The following is an 18,335-nucleotide window of genomic DNA, read 5'->3' as shown; positions in this document are numbered from 1 at the left end:
GAAAGGCACAATACCATGAATGCCGCAATACTACGAATGCCGCAATCCCACGAATGGCACAATCCCATGAATGCCAAAATCCCACGAAAGGAACAATACCATGAATGCCGCAATACTACGAATGCTGCAATCCCACGAAAGGCACAATACCATGAATGCCGCAATACTATGAATGCCGCAATCCCACGAATGGCACAATCCCATGACAGCTACAATCCCACGAATGGCACAATTCCATGAATGCCAAAATCCCACGAAAGGCACAATACCATGAATGCCGCAATACTACGAATGCCGCAATCCCACGAATGGCACAATCCCATGAATGCCAAAATCCCACGAAAGGAACAATACCATGAATGCCGCAATACAACGAATGCTGCAATCCCACGAAAGGCACAATACCATGAATGCCGCAATACTATGAATGCCGCAATCCCACAAATGGCACAATCCCATGAATGCTGCAATCCCACGAATGGCACAATCCCACGAATGCCGCAATCCCACGAATGCCGCAATCCCACGAAAGGCACAATCCCACAGACACGATTTGATCACGTAGAGTGGATCTGCCCTGGGCTTGGATTCTCGGAGGCGATTCGCAGATACAGTAGGTTGGTGAAGGCATTAAGGATCTGCTCGGCAGGTCTTCTGTTTTTCAGTCTTTACGATTCCCTCTCTGCTTCCCAGCATCCTAGATAGTTTTTATTATGACACATCTGCTATTCCACAAAGAGGCATTCTCCTCCACGGCGAGCCTCCTACCCCACCCCCTATAATGATTGGTAAGGTGAGGTTAGACTTCTGCCTCCTATTCATGAATTCATGGGAATGACTATGTAAGGGACAGAAAAAAAAATCTGCTCTGCCTCTGATAATAATGTGCTCATGTGGAAACCTTTCTTTTGTTTCAGATACATTTGTTAACCCCGTCACGTCTAACGGTAAAACAAATCTTATCACCTAAACACACCCACATGGAAGAACAATATATTTGTAATGTATCTGAAAAATATTCTTCCCAAATATATTGACATACATTTGAAATGCTAAAAGTTTTACCATATTCAATATATTTCAATAAATATATATATATATATACTGCATGTTGAAATGCGTTTTTTATATATTACAAAATATATGAAAAATGTTTTTAAAGATATATATTTTTTAAATATAGTCTTCAGATTTTGTTTAACTTATAAAAAAAAGTCATTTTAACCTATATTTTTACATATATTTGTAAACGCATTCCAAAAATGTAGATTTGTATTTTTAAAGACATACAGTATATTTGAAATCTCTAAAATATTAGTGCAGAGCTAAAAAATGCATGTCCTAAATTCCATAAACGCATGTGACTTAAACGCATATGTGAGTAACGCAAGTGCAATATTAATATAACTAGTTCAAGATGACTTAAAATGCAATAAAGAAGTTCAGCAGAGCATTCGTGAATTTGAAACGTCTCTTGTGCAAAGATATCAGCTGAAGAAATGCCCATGATTGGCAGGTGAAGTTATCCTTGAAGAGTAAGGCTACGTTCACACTAGCTTTGTAAGCGGGCGTTTGGGAAGCGTTTTTAACGCTTCTCAAGCACCTCTGAAAATTCTGCACATGGCAGCACACAGTGCTGTTCACACGGAAGCGTTAGCGTCTCATCGCGGCAAAACGGACGCCTCTAGTCGAGTCAGGAGGAGTTGAAGCCTCCCATTCAAGTCTATGGTGCCGCTCCGCAAACACCTGGTCGGCGTTTGCGGTGCAGTTGCGAGGCGCTTGTGGAGCGTTAATACCATTTAGACTTCATTATAGGCGTTTGCAGTGCGGTTGCGACGCGGTTGCAAGGCGTTTGCAGAACGTTAATACCAATAAACTTCATTATAGGCGTTTGCGGTGCGGTTGGGATGCGGTTGCGAGGTGTTTGTGGAGCGTTAATATCATTTTAATTTCATTATCCGCGTTTGTGGTGCGGTTGCGAGGCATTTGCGGAGCGTTAATACCATTTTAACTTCATTATAGGCATTTTTGGTGCAGTTGCGAGGCATTTGCGGAGCGTTAATACCAGTTAAACTTCATTATCAGCGTTTGTGGTGCAGTTGCGACGTGGTTGCAAGGCGTTTGCGGAGTGTTAATATGATTTTAACTTCATTATAGGCGTTTGCGGTGCGGTTGCGGCACGGTTGCGAGGCGTTTGCGGAGCGTTAATACCATTTTAACTTCATTATAGGCGTTTGCGGTGCAGTTGCGAGGCATTTGCGGAGCGTTAATACCAGTTAAACTTCATTATCAGCGTTTGTGGTGCAGTTGCGACGTGGTTGCAAGGCGTTTGCGGAGTGTTAATATGATTTTAACTTCATTATAGGCGTTTGCGGTGCGGTTGCGGCACGGTTGCGAGGCGTTTGCGGAGCGTTAATACCATTTTAACTTCATTATAGGCGTTTGCGGTGCAGTTGCGACACGGTTGCGAGGCGTTTCCGGAGCGTTAATACCATTTTAACTTCATTATAGGCATTTGTGGTGCAGTTGTGAGGCATTTGCGGAGCGTTAATACCATTTTAACTTCATTATAGGCGTTTGCGGTGCGGTTGCGACGCAGTTGCGAGGCATTTGCAGAGCGTTAATACCATTTTAACTGTATTATAGGTGTTTGGGGTGCGGCTGCGACGCGGTTGCGAGGCGTTTGCGGAGCGTTAATACCATTTAAACTTCATTATAGGCGTTTGTGGTGCAGTTGTGAGGCATTTGCGGAGCGTTAATACCATTTTAACTTCATTATAGGCGTTTGCGGTGCGGTTGCGACGCAGTTGCGAGGCATTTGCAGAGCGTTAATACCATTTTAACTGTATTATAGGTGTTTGGGGTGCGGCTGCGACGCGGTTGCGAGGCGTTTGCGGAGCGTTAATACCATTTAAACTTCATTATAGGCGTTTGTGGTGCAGTTTTAATGCTTGGCAAACGCCTACCAACTGCCGCAAAACCGCACATATGGTGTTTTTGGAGCGTTTGCGGAGCGTTAAAACGCTTCACAAACGCCCGTCTAACGCCTGTCACACGCTATAGGGGCATTTGGCAAGACTTAGAAATAAAGTCAAGTGTGAACGAGCTCTAACTGTGCAAAAACTTGTAAAAGGAAATCCCCCCTTGGGACGGATGGACACTCACCACACCATAAATTATAACGCGCATTGATTATAATACATCGCACATCCGGGGGTGCAGCGGTACGCTGACAGATACGGGGTCATCCGTCCATCAGTCGGGGTGGGTTCCTGGTGGTCCTGGGGGGAATTAGCTCAGCCACAGGAGCCAGAAAGGTGCTTATAGTGTAGTACTTTATTTAAGGTAATAATAGCAAGTAGCATAAAAATGTATCCAGGTGGAGTAATAAAAGGAATACATAAATGAATAAAGTACCAAAATGGACGCGTCTCATCAGTAGCGGTGGCTAGAGGTCAGCAATAGGGCTCCACCCAACGCGTTTCGTGTAATAACACGTCCTTAGGGGTACACCCATATGGTGTCCATTTTGGTACTTTATTCATTTATGTATTCATTTTATTACTCCACCTGGATACGTTTTTATGTTACTTGCTATTTACTCCCAAAATAATAAAACAAAAAAATCTTTGTGTTTCTTTTTACTACCATAACCTACTACCTAAAGAACAACCTAAAATACATTTTCCAGCTCTTGACGATCGCAGCCATATATGTGTGTGTTACTTGTTGTTTGTACCCGGAGTACAGCCCAGAAACAATAGAGCACATTTTGCTTTTTGTTACCTAAAACACACGGACACTGATACCAATTAAAACCAAATAAACAAATAAATGAATAAATAAAATCCTGACCTTTGACCCTGACCATTGATCTTGACCTTGACCCACACACTAACCCTGGCACTGAACTAGATCAAACCTTGATCTTGTTTTTTTTTTTTATATTTATTTATTCAATCTTTTTTTTTTTTTAACAAACATTTGTTTTTTTGTTTTCCTCTATGCAAGGAGAGAGATACAATGTATACAATGTATCTCTCTCCTCCATTCAGAGAGAAAAAAAAACAAGAGGGGCTTCACAGTGACTGATCATTGTGATAGGCTATCACAGCGATCATGTGACCCGGAATCGGGAGTCCCGGGTCTTGATCGTTAGAACCCGGGGCTCTAAGTGACACCCCAGTCTTTGTTCTGGGAGCGCGCTGTGCGGCACAAAGACAGGTATACAAATATATGGCCCCACGGGGAAAAAAAGCCCAGTTCTGTGAGGCCTCTCATTGGCGTGGTGTCAGTGTGAAGGGGTCATAGTGGAAGTGCACTGCATCTGAGCGCCACAAACCAAACATGTTATTTCATTCCTTGTTAGTATTCAAAACAAACTCCCCCATCCACCCATCCATCCATCCATCCATCCATGTCTCCAGGCTTTATTTTGCTGAGATAATTTTAACCCCCCCCCCCCCACAGCATTTCTGGCAGTAGCAACTGATTCATGAACAATGTACAGTGGATATGAAAAGTCTACACGCCCCAGGTAAAATGTCAGGTTTCTGTGATGTAAACAAATGAGACAAAGACAAATCTTTTCAGAACTTTTTTCACCTTTAACCCCTTCCAGACCGGACACTTTTACCCTCTTCCTGACCAGGGCAATTTTCAGCTTTCAGCGCTGTCACACTTTGAATGACAATTGCGCGGTCATGCAACACTGTACCCAAATGAATTTTTTACCATTTTTTGAGACAGATAAAGCTTTATTTTGGTGGTATTTATTCACCGCTGGGATTTTTATTTTTTTTGCTATGTAAATGAAAAAAAAGTGTTTTTTTTATAAAATTTTGCAAATAAATAATATTTCATCATAAATCTTTGCCAAAATTTATTCCGTTATCTTTTTAGTAAAAAAAAAATCCAAATTAGTTTAGAACCAAAAATTATAATTTTTAAACATTTTTTTTTACATTTTTATTTTATTTTTTTATATTATTATTTTTTATTTTTTACATACTGTCACCCTAGCAGTACTACTTGTGGGGGGTGATGAAGATTTTTTTTTTTTTTTTTTACACTGATTGCTTTTACACCCATATAGGATGTAAAAGCAATCATTTCTCTTTCTCTCTGTCTGCATTCTTACACTCATTGAGAAGTACTGAGTGAGCTGTGATTGGTCACAGCTTGTCACATGGTACAAGGCTGTTGTGAATAGCCTTGTACCATGTGACCTCTGTGATCATTCACAGATTTCACACGTAGTAAGCAATGATGTCACAAGTGACATCTTGCTTACTACTTTGCATGTGATCACTGATTGGCCAATCAGTGATCACATGATCGGGACCTCGTACAGAGGTCCTGTCCAACGATCGGTGTTTCACTGTGTCCGGGGGACACAGCGGGCACCGGATCGCAGTGCTTCGCGCTCTCAGGGAGCACTCACAAGCAGGGTGCGGGGAGGCCGTTTATAAACCCTGCACTGCCACCGTCCGGCCGTTTATATGCAACGGCCGGTCGGGAAGTGGTTAACCGCTTCCTGCCCACCCCATATGTCACTCTGGCTGCATTAACACAGAGGGGCGCAGCTCCCCCCCCCCAATCCGATCATGTGATCACAATGTAAGCAAAGCTGTTATGAATCAATCTCATTCATAACAGCTCTGCTTCTCCTCCTAGTGAGCTGTGATTGTCCCACAGCTGTCACATGATACAGGGGGTCAATCGCAGCACCCTGTACCATGTGACTAGTTCCAGCCAATCACAGATCACTATCTTGAGCCGTCCAGAACCTAACTCATTGATGACAGTCCGTGTATGAGTTAGGTTCATGACAGCAAGCTGTGCATTGCAGGAGAAATGATCTTTATTGCTCCAGCAAAGCAAAGTGTAAAATAAAAAAAAAATAAAAAATCCTAGATCACCCCCCCCCACACACACACACATTATGGTAACATTGTACTATTCTGATAAAAGTATTAAAAAAAAAAGTTAATTCAATTCTGATAAAAGCATAAAAAAAGAAGTTAATAAATAAAATAAAATAATAAATACCATATTGAGAGTTTTTTTTATTTTGGGTTTTTTTAACCTCCCTGGCGGTATTCCCGAGTGTAGCTCGGGGTTACCTTTCAATACCAAAAGCGGTAACCCCGAGCTACACTTGGGAATACACTGCAGCGTTGCTCCGGGATCCCTCCAGCACTTACCTTGTCCTGCGCTCCCGCGATGTCCCCTCTGCAGTGTCCCCGGCCATTGTCAAATTCGCAAAAATTGTCATATTCGTTCTGTTACAATGGTTCGCTTTAGAAATTTAATTTGTATATTCGGAATTCGTTTCATATATTTAGATTTGATGCGTATGTTCAAACTCATTCCGTATTTTCAGATTCGACTCATATATATTCTTGGATTCATTTCGTCGTATTCGTTACGTTACAATGATTAATTTTTGGAATTGTTTTTTGTAGATTGGATTCATTCCTTATATGCAGATTTGATTCGTATATTCGGATTCATTTTGTCATATTCATTATGTTGCAATGATTCATTTTTGGAATTTGTTTTGTACATTTACGCTTCATATATTCGGATTAATTTCATGATAATCATTATGTTACAATGATTTGTTTTCTGAATTTGTTTTGTATATTTGGAATTAATTTCATATATTCGGATTCGTTTCATATATTTGGATTTGTTTCGTATATTTGGATTTGTTTCCTATGTTTGGATTAGTTTTGTATATTCATTTTGTCCTATTTGTTATATAACAATGATTTGTTTTCAGAATTTGTTTCATATATTCGGATTCATTTAGTCATATTCGTTATGTTACAATGATTCATTTTTGGAATTGTTTTTTGTACATTTGGATTAATTCCGTATATTCAGATTTGATTCATATATTCGGATTCATTTCATCGTATTCATTATTTTACAATGATTCATTTTTGGAATTTGTTTTGTACATTTACGTTTCATATATTTGGACTCTTTTCATATATTTCGATTCTTTTCATATATTTGGATTTGTTTCGTATATATTCAGATCAGTTTCATATATTCGGATTAATTTCGTGATATTCACAATGTTACAATGATTTGTTTTCTGAATTTGTTTCGTATTTTTGGATTCATTTTGTATATTCAGATTAATTTTGTCATATTCTTTATGTGACAATGATTCATTTTCGGAAATTGTTTCGCATATTTGGAATTCATATTGTATATACGGATTCATTTTGTATGTTCGGATTCATTCTGTATATATGGATTTATTTTGTATATATGGATTCATTTTCTATATACGGATTCATTTTGTATATACGGATTCATTTTGTACATTCGGATTCATTTTGTATATTAGGATTCATTTTGTATACACGGATTAATTTTGTCATATTCTTTATGTGACAATGATTCATTTTCGGAATTTGTTTCGCATATTTGGAATTCATTTTGTATATTCGGATTCATTTTGTATATATGGATTTATTTTGTATATATGGATTCATTTTGTATATACGGATTCATTTTGTATATACGGATTCATTTTGTATATTTGGATTCATTTTGTATATATGGATTCATTTTGTATATACGGATTCATTTTGTATATTCGGATTCATTTTGTATATTCGGATTCATTTTGTATATACGGATTCATTTTGTATATACGGATTCATTTTGTATATTCGGATTCATTTTGTATATTCGGATTCATTTTGTATATACGGATTCATTTTGTATATACGGATTCATTTTGTATATTCGGATTCATTTTGTATATACGGATTCATTTTGTATATTTGGATTCATTTTGTATATATGGATTCATTTTGTATATTCGGATTCATTTTGTATATATAGATTCATTTTGTATATTCAGATTCATTTTGTATATTCGGATTATTTTGTATATACGGATTCATTTTGTATATTTGGATTCATTTTGTATATTTGGATTCATTTTGTATATATGGATTCATTTTGTATATTCGGATTCATTTTGTATATTCGGATTCATTTTGTATACAGTATATGGATTCATTTTGTATATTTGGATTCGTTTTGTCATATTAGTTATGTTACAATGATTCATTTTCCGAATTCGTTTTATATATTTGGAATTCATTTCATATATTTGGAATTCATTTCATATATTTGGATTTGTTTCATATATTCAGATTTGTTTCGTATGTTTGGATTTGTTTTGTATATTAATTTTGTCCTATTTGTTATATAACAATCATTCATTTCCAGAATTAGCTTCACATATTTGGGTTTGTAACAGAATCTAATATATAGGTGAGCGCTGGCGATATCTGGGGAGCAGCTAGCACACAAGGTGAAGGTAACAATCCCCTACAATAGTATATGTAAGAAAGTGCAGCGCTAAAAAAATTGTGGAATGGTAAAGTGCAACACATAAAAGTGCAAAAAACATTAGTAAATGCGAAATCTAACAATATGGTAAAGTGCATCATGAATGTAATGAGCTGTGTGAAACAGTAAAGTGCATCAAGTAAAAGCATGAAAATATCAGCTAAACGGCTCAAAAAGCAAATGCCAAACAATAAAGTGTATCACGGGCAAAATCTAAATACAACAATGTCCGTGGTGATCCGTGAAGTAAAGTGCAGTAGTAATACAATACACATACGTACAATAAACATAAAATCTGAGATCTATAAATAGGATACAACTCTACATCAATGTCCGTGGTGATCCGTGATGTAAAGTGCAGTAGTAATACAATACACATACATACAATAAACATAACATCTGAGATCTATAAATAGGATACAACTCTACATCAATGTCGTGGTTAACGTGCTATTTATAGAGTCCAATATCCATAAATGGAAACAATTGTACGTGAAGCCATCAGGCGCGGTATAATTACGGTGCAGAGTGCAAATGTGCTGATGATCACATGAAAGAATCCACCGCCTCTCTCGGACGTACACTCACCAGATGAAAACTGCTAACAGGCAATCAAGCATTACACATCTGAGAATGGAAGGCGGCCGAAGGGGTCAACCGGACCAAATTCATCCGGGGCACTCGGATGGGAGGTCAGCCCTTGTCCTAGAGGGAATAGCTCACCACAGGAGCCAATAAGGTTGTTTATAGTGTAGTATTTATTAGAGCATTAAAAAGTATCCATGTGGAGACAAATCAAAAAGCATAAAGAGTGTACCAAGATGGCCACCGCTCCGACCATCGGCAGCGGCGGCATGACGTCAGCAAATGGCGGCTCCACCCAACGCGTTTTGTGCGCATGCCTATAGGAGTACCCCTGAGGACGTGCATGCGCACGAAACACGTTGGGTGGAAAGACCAACAATTTTGAGAAAAAAAACAATGTTTCGTGTGCATGCCTATAGGCGTAACCCTGAGGAATTGCATGCGCACGAAACGCGTTGAGTGGAGCTGCCATTTTCTGACATCACACCGCTGCTGCCGATGGTCAGAGCGGTGGCCATCTTGGTACATTCTCTATGCTTTTAGCAACACTGACACTGGATTAGTGTCACTAGCAAAGTCAGTGTCAGTCAGTTAGTGCCCCTCCCAGCCAGTATCAGTTAGCGCCAGACTGTCCCACACTATCACAGTCCCACTATAAGTTGCCGATCACCACCATTACCAGCATACTATCTATAGCTGCGTAAAAGCTGTGGGCAGCACAGTGGCTAAGTGGTTAGCACTTCTGCCTGGCAGTACTAGGGTCATTGGTTCAAATCCCAATCATTGCACCACCTGCCTGGAGTTTGCATGTTCTCCCTGTGCCTGCGTGGGTTTCCTCCAGGTACTCCAGTTTCCTCCCACACTCCAAAGACATGCTGGTAGGTTAATTGTCTAAATTGTCCCTAGTATGTGTATGTATGAATGTGAGTTAGGGACCTTAGATTGTACACCCCTTGAGGGTTAAGGACCTTAGATTGTATGCCCCTTGAGGGTTAGGGACCTTAGATTGTATGCCCCTTGAGGGATAGGAACCTTAGATTGTACGCCCCTTGAGGGTTAGGGACCTTAGATTGTACGCCCCTCGAGGGTTAGGGACCTTAGATTGTACACCCCTTGAGGGTTAGGGACGATTGTACGCCCCTTGAGGGTTAGGGACCTTAGATTGTACACCCCTTGAGGGTTAGGGACCTTAGATTGTACACCCCTTGAGGGTTAGGGACCTTAGATTGTACGCCCCTTGAGGGTTAGGGACCTTAGATTGTACGTCCCTTGAGGGTTAGGGACCTTAGATTGTACACCCCTTGAGGGTTAGGGACCTTAGATTGTACGCCCCTTGAGGGTTAAGGACCTTAGATTGTACGCCTCTTGAGGGTTAGGGACCTTAGATTGTACTCCCCTTGAGGGTTAGGGACCTTAGATTGTACGCCCCTTGAGGGTTAAGGACCTTAGATTGTACGCCTCTTGAGGGTTAGGGACCTTAGATTGTACTCCCCTTGAGGGTTAGGGACCTTAGATTGTACACCCCTTGAGGGTTAGGGACCTTAGATTGTATGCCCCTTGAGGGTTAAGGACCTTAGATTGTACGCCTCTTGAGGGTTAGGGACCTTAGATTGTACTCCCCTTGAGGGTTAAGGACCTTAGATTGTACGCCTCTTGAGGGTTAGGGACCTTAGATTGTACACCCCTGGAGGGTTAGGGACCTTACATTGTACGCCCCTTGAGGGTTAGGGATGATTGTACACCCCTTGAGGGTTAGGGACTGATGGGAATGTACAATATATATGTAAGTGCTGTGTAAATTGACGGTGCTATATAAGTACCTGTAATAAATTCCAGTATATATAACATAGTTCATAGACACTATAACTTTCACACAAACCAGTTAATACACCTATTAGGATTTTTAACCAAAGACATGGAGCAGAATACATTTTGGCTTATATTTATGAAGAAATTAGATTTTATTTTATTGTTATTGGATATGGTTTATAATAGAAAGTAGAAAATACTGTTTTTTTATATAATAAAAAAAATGGTGATCAAATACCACCAAAAGAAAGTTCTATTTATGTGAAACAAATGATATCATTTTCATTTCTGTGCAGTGTTGCATGACTCAGAAATTGCCAGTTAACAGAAATACTGCTACAAGGTGGCATAGCAGAGCCATACAAAGTCCTGAATCCTTTCTTGGATACACAGAATATAACTCGATCAGGGGCGGACTGACCATTTGGAAACTCGGGCACTGCCCGAGGGCCTGGGGTCAGTAGGGGGCCCCATGAGATGCCCCTGGTACCTTTTTCATAGGCTTTTTTGAGTTTGGGCAAGGACACAGGGGCCCCATGATCCCCTATTGCCCGGGGGCCCCATGAGTTGTCAGTCCGCCCCTAAACTGGATATAACATTTCTAGGTAAAGTTGATCCAGGGAATATCCGATTGCCTCTCAGGGGATCAGGAAGGAATTTGTTCCCCTGCAGGAGCAAATTGGATCTTGCTTTGCTGGGTTTTTTTGCCTTCCTCTGGATCAACTGTGGGTGTAGGATTATAACTTTTTTTTTTTATGGTTGAACTGGATGGACTTTTGTCTGTTTTCAGCCAGACTAACTATGTAACTATGTATGTACACAGTGAAAAACACACACAGCCCACAATTAACCCATTGATCGCCCCAGATGTTAACCCCTTCCTCCACAGGGCCATTAGTACAGTGTCAGTGCTTTTTTGTTAGCACTGATCACTGTGTTGGTGTCACTGGGGATGTTAGTGACACCAAGTCAGTCCCCCCCCCCGGGTCAGAATGCCCGCCGCAGTGCCGCTATAAGTCACTGATCGCCACCATTACTATAAAAAAACAAATTCCAGTCTATATACCGCCATTTGCAAACGCTATAACTTTCAGGTAAATCAATTAATTTGCATATATTGGGATTTTTTTTTCGTGGAGCAGAATACATTTTGGCCTAAATTTATGACGAAATTAGATTTTTTGTATTTCAATGGTTTTTATTAACTTTTGTAAACAATTTAAGAAGAAGGATTAAAGCAAAAGACACGCCCACACAGGGGCTATCCATGGTACATAAAAAATAAAGAGCACAGTACCGTAACTCCAACAGTGCAAGAGGCCCGCCCACGTAGGGGCCATCAATAGCCCATAAAAGAAATGGGATTTCTTTTTTAAAAAATTTTACTGGACATGTTTAATAGCAAAAAGTCAAAAATATTGTTTTATTTCTCAAAATTGTCAGTCTTTTTTTGTTTCTAGCACAAAAAATAAAAAGAGAGAGGTGATCAAATACCACCAAAAGAAAGCTCTATTTGTGGGGGAAAAAAAGGACATAAATTTCATTTGGGTGCAGCACTGCATGACCGCGCAATTGTCAGTTAAAATAATGCAGTGCCGTACCACAAAAAAATGGCCTGGTCAGGAAGGGGGGTAAATCCTCTTGAGGGCAAGCGGTTAAAGTACTGATCAGGGGTGGACTGACCATTTGGAAACTCGGGCACTGCCCGACGGCCTGGGGTCAGTAGGGGGCCCCATGAGATGCCCCTGGTACCTTTTCATAGGCTTTTTTGAGTTTGGGCAAGGACACAGGGGCCCCATGATCCCCTATTGCCCGGGGGCCCCATGAGTTGTCAGTCCGCCCCTGGTACTGATTGCACAATCATGCAACGCTGCACCGAAATGAAATTTATGTCCTTTTTTTCCCCCACAAATAGAGTTTTCTTTTGATGGTAAGTGCTGAACAACAAAAAATGGCCTTGTCATGAAGGGGGTAAAACCTGGAAGTTACCACATTTGGCCATTAGATGGCGCCAAGTACCATAAGAAATTCCTCTGATACCCAGCGCCAACTAGTGGCCAAATGTGGCCAATTTTAAATCAATGAAAACCATTCTGCTAACTCAGGAAATAGCCTAATATTTGTGGGTTTTTTTGCTCCATTTGCATATGATGAATATACATGCACTGTCACTGTGCGAACTGCTATGCAATTTTTTTTATAATTAAAGTGTTACTAAACCCCGGACCCTGCATTCACTATATCTGGTCTCCCCGGACCCCTCATTCACTATATCTGATCTCCCCAGACCCTGCATTCACTATATCTGGTCTCCCCGGACCCTGCATTCACTATATCTGGTCCCCCCGGATCCTGCATTCACTATATCTGATCTCCCCGGACCCTGCATTCACTATATCTGGTCTCCCCGGACCCTGCATTCATTATATCTGGTCTCCCAGGACCCCGCATTCATTATATCTGGTCTCCCCGGACCCTGCATTCACTATATCTGGTCTCCCAGGACCCTGCATTCACTATATCCGGTCTCCCTGGACCCTGCATTCACTATATCTGACCTCCCCGGACCTTGCATTCACTATATCTGGCCTCCCCGGACCCTGCATTCACTATATCTGGTCTCCCCGGACCCTGCATTCTCTTTATCTGCTCTCCCCAGACCCTGCATTCACTATATCCGGTCTCCCCGGACCCTGCATTCACTATATTCGGTCTCCCCGGACCCTGCATTCACTATATCCGCTCTCCCCGGACCCTGCATTCACTATATCTGGTCTCCCCGGACCCTGCATTCACTATATCTGGTCTCCCCAGACCCTGCATTCTCTATATCTGGTCTCACACAGTACACAGAACATGGAAATGCAATTATTTTAGTAAATATAAACTGCAGTTAGAACAGTCTTGTGACTTCTATCAGTGTCCAGCAGACCACTGGTTAAAGCTTGTAGGAGGACTTTTGTTTTTGCTTTAAGAGGATGCAGCACCCCTGACCTCTGTCTGGACAGTGCCAAATTGGCCCTGTGCTGATCACATGCACTCTCCCAAGGGAAAAAAAAACCCTCTCTAGCAATACACCAAGCTGAGCATGTACAAAGTGAATCCACACAATTTGTCTTATCAGGAGATACGAAGGGGACACTGGAAGAAGGGGAGGATCAGAGAAGAAAGGATCAAACAGTGTTTTTACACAATGCAGAGGATTAACCCCTTAGGTTCCACGGTGAGTATAACAAGCATGCTTTACTGCATCTACAGACTGATTGTACTGTTGTGGGTTTAGTAACACTTTTATAAATTCTATGTAGTAAGGTAGGAAAAACCTGCATGTGCAGAGTGGCTACGGTTCAGTCTGTCTTATCAGGTGGACATTTGAACAAGAGGAGGAGCAGAGAAGACAGATTCAAATGGCCTTTTACACAATGCAGAGGATTAACCCCTTAGGTTCCACAGTGAGTATAACAAGCATGCTTTACTGCATCTACATATACTGTTGTGGGTTTAGTAACACTTTAACCAGTTCCCCACCGTACTATAGCAGAACTACTGGTACAGGGCGGCAGGACTGTGCAAAATATATATATATTTGTGAGTATAACAAGCATGCCTTACTGCATATACAGACTGATTGTACTGCTGTGGGTTTAGTAACACGTTAAATCGTTAAGTACAGCATTTACTATAGGGGTCTACACATCCATCGAACAAGAGGGACAAATGAGAGGGAAAGAAGGGACAGAGGGAATCCAAAAGAGGGACAGTCCTTCTGAATGACGGACTGTGAAGAGGCAAGGGTGCTGGCTGCCAGCAAAATGAATTCCTACTTACGTGGCGAGCAAAGGTTTCATTGTCTTGTATTGGGAGGAAGTTTCGCTATGACCATAGCTGACCGGTGTGCCAAGCTGGCCGACGTTGGGATTAGTCTATCACATGGTCTTCTCACTGATCGTCCTCCGCTGCTGTGAGCTGTGAATACGTGCGATTAATCTGAATCCTGTCTGCGGGGAAACAACGTAACTGATTCTGCGTTACGCCTTCACATTTTCCTGGTTGACTCCTGACATGCCCCACCGGTCCATAGGTTCATCACTGAGGGTTTTCCGCACCTCACTCACGTTGTAAAGCTGAATTGTCTTTTCCTAGCCTTGAGTCATCCCACTTCTGCTTCATATGGATCCATTTATTACGGTTTCAAAGTTTCTGCTCATTTGTCTATTAAAGGATTAGAAGTAGAAAGGTCAACATAAAACACGGTAAGTGCCATTGCTCAGCAGTTTTACAACCGATGATTTCTGCAGCTTCCTTTTATTGTTTTATGAGTTTCTGCCTGGAACAAGCCTGTGCCTATCAGAGGTCATCACGTCTCATGGATGCATGCTTCTTCCAGTCCATAGACTCCATCACTTGCCCCCCAGAGGATTTACCCCCCTTCCTGACCAGGCCGTTTTTTGCGATACGGCGCTGCGTTACTTTAACTGACAACTGCGCGGTCATGCAACGCTGCACCCAAATGAAATTTACATTCTTTTTTCCCACAAATGGAGATTTCTTTCATTGGTATTTGGTCACCTGTGCAGTTTTTTAATTTTTTGCGCTATAAACAAAAAAAGACCGACAATTTTGAAAAAAGAAAAAATACATTTTTTACATTTTACTATACAACATATCCATTAAAAATCAATTTTCATCATAAATTTAGGCCAAACTGTATTCTGCTCTGTGTCTTTGCTAACAAAAAATTCCAATACGTGTAAATTAAATGGTTTATGTGAAAGCTGGGGCATCACAGTGGCTAAATGGTTAACACTTCCGCCTGGCAGTACTAGGGTCACTGGTTTCAATCCCAACCACAGCACCACCTGCCTGGAGTTTGCATGTTCTCCCTGTGACTGTGTGGGTTTCCTCCAGGTACTCTGGTTTCCTCCCACACTCCAAAGACATGCTGGTAGGTTAATTGGCTCCTGTCTAAATTGGCCCTAGTATGTGTATGTATGAATGTAACTTAGGGACCTTAGATTGTACACCCCTTGAGGGTTAGGGACCTTAGACTGTACGCCCCTTGAGGGTTAGGGGCCTTAGATTGTACGCCCCTTGAGGGTTAGGGACCTTAGATTGCACGCCCCTTGAGGGTTAGGGACCTTAGATAGTACACCCCTTGAGGGTTAGGGACTTTAGATTGTACGCCCCTTGAGGGTTAGGGACCTTAGATAGTACACCCCTTGAGGGTTAGGGACCTTAGGCTGTACGCCCCTTGAGGGTTAGGGACCTTAGATTGTACGCCCCTTGAGGGTTAGGGACCTTAGATTGTACACCCCTTGAGGGTTAGGGACCTTAGATTGTACGCCCCTTGAGGGTTAGGGACCTTAGATTGTACACCCCCTGAGGGTTAGGGACCTTAGATTGTACGCCCCTTGAGGGTTAGGGACCTTAGATTGTACACCCCTTGAGGGTTAGGGACCTTAAATTGTACGCCCCTTGAGGGTTAGGGACCTTAGATTGTACGCCCCTTGAGGGTTAGGGACCTTAGATTGTACGCCCCTTGAGGGTTAGGGACCTTAGATTGTACGCCCCTTGAGGGTTAAGGACCTTATATTGTGCGCCCCTTGAGGGTTAGGGACTGATGTGAATGTACAATATATATGTAAAGCGCGGCGTAAATTGACGGCGCTATATAAGTACCTGAAATAATAAATAATAAAGTTATAGCATTTACAAATGGTGGTATATATACTTGAATTTTTTTTTATATACTAGTAATGGCGGTGATCAGCGACTTATAGCGGGACTGCGGCGGGCATTCTGACACTGGGGGGGAACTGATTTGGTGTCATTGACATCCCCAGTGACACCAATACAGTGATCAGTGCTAATAAAAACCACTGACACTGTACTAATGGCACTGGGCAGGAAAGGGTTAACATCTGGGGAGATCAAAGGGTTAACTGTGTGCTGCGTGTGTTTTACTAGGGAGACATGCTGTGCAGAGAGATACAAAGCAGCATGTCCATGCTGGCAGGAGAGAGGCTTGTGTTGTTTACACACAGACCTCTCCCCTTTCACTGTTCTTCGCCGATCACCAGGAGCCAGCATTGGAATCTCCGTCTGGGACCCGGTGATCGACAGCTGTAGCCGCCAATGGCAGCGTGGGTAGGATGGCGAGCATGTCCCCCCTACCCAGAAATGCAAAATCATGTGTATATATATCTATTTTGCACAGTTCTGCTATAGTACGGTGGGGAACTGGTTGAAGTGTTACTAATAGTATATGTAGATGCAGTAAAGCATGCTTGTTATACTCACTGTGGAACCTAAGGGGTTAATCCTCTGCATTGTGTAAAAAAGCTGTTTGATCCTGTCTTCTCTGATTCTCCTCTTGTTCAAATGTCCACCTGATAAGGCAGACTGAACCGTAGCCATTCTGCACATGCTCAGTTGCTGGGGTTAATCCTCTGCATTGTGTAAAAACACTGTTTGATCCTGTCTTGTCTGACCCTACCCTTCTTCCAGTGTCCCCTTCTTATCTCCTGATAAGACATATCGTGTGGAGTCACTCTGCACATGTTCAGTGTGGTGTGTATTGCTAGAGGGGGGTTTTTTCTTGGGAGAGTGCATGTAATCAGCACAGGGCCCATCAGCACTGTCCAGACAGGTCAGGGGTTCTGCATCCTCTTGTAGCAGAATGAAAACTCCTCCTACAAGCTTAACCAGTGCTCCGCTGGATACTGATAGAAGTGACAAAACTGCTATATACTGCTGATGAGAAAAGGGATCTAGCAGTTTATTTTTACTACAATAATTGCATTTCCATGTTCTGTGTACTGTGGGAGACCAGATATAGTGAATGCAGGGTCCGGGGAGACCAGATATAGTGACTGCAGGGTCTGGGGAGACCGGATATAGTGAATGCAGGGTCTGGGGAGACCGGATATAGTGAATGCAGGGTCCGGGGAGACCAGATATAGTGAATGCAGGGTCCGGGGAGACCGGATATAGTGAATGCGGGGTCCGGGGAGAGCGGATATAGTGAATGCAGGGTCCGGGGAGACCGGATATAGTGAATGCAGGGTCCGGGGAGACCGGATATAGTGAATGCAGGGTCCAGGGAAACCAGATATAGTGAATGCAGGGCCCAGGGAGACCAGATATAGTGACTGCAGGGTCTAGGGAGACCAGATATAGTGAATGCAGGGTCTGGGGAGACCAGATTTAGTGAATGCAGGGTCCAGGGAGACAAGATATAGTGAATGCAGGGTCCGGGGAGACCAGATGTAGTGAATGCAGGGTCCAGGGAGACCAGATATAGTGAATGCAGGGTCCGGGGAGACCGGATATAGTGAATGCAGGGTCCGGGAAGAGCGGATATAGTGAATGCAGGGTTTGGGGAGAGCGGATATAGTGAATGCAGGGTCCTGGAAGACCAGATGTAGTGAATGCAGGGTCCGGGAAGAGCGGATATAGTGAATGCAGGGTCCGGGAAGAGCAGATATAGTGAATGCAGGGTCCGGGGAGACCAGATGTAGTGAATGCAGGGTCCAGGGAGAGCGGATATAGTGACT

General features: G+C 42.2%; 1 protein-coding gene across 1 annotated transcript in view; it reads right to left on the bottom strand.

Moving 5' to 3' along the window:
* The window catches only part of LOC149440674 (NXPE family member 4-like), a 72,373-nt gene extending 57,445 nt beyond the window's left edge, over positions 1–14,928 (bottom strand). The window contains exon 1 of the mRNA XM_089658243.1: positions 14,608–14,928. Coding sequence (XP_089514369.1) covers positions 14,608–14,627 — 20 coding nt within the window. The 5' untranslated portion in view covers positions 14,628–14,928. The remainder of the gene's footprint in view (positions 1–14,607) is intronic.
* Between the last annotated feature and the right edge of the window lie 3,407 nt (positions 14,929–18,335).

Source organism: Staurois parvus, unplaced genomic scaffold, assembly GCF_062004578.1.
Source record: "Staurois parvus isolate SC_StPar_1 unplaced genomic scaffold, SC_StPar_1.0 ptg001060l, whole genome shotgun sequence".
Lineage (NCBI taxonomy): Eukaryota > Metazoa > Chordata > Amphibia > Anura > Ranidae > Staurois > Staurois parvus.
The sequence above is the reverse complement of the archived record's forward strand: the minus strand, read 5'-3'. Positions and strand labels throughout refer to the sequence as shown.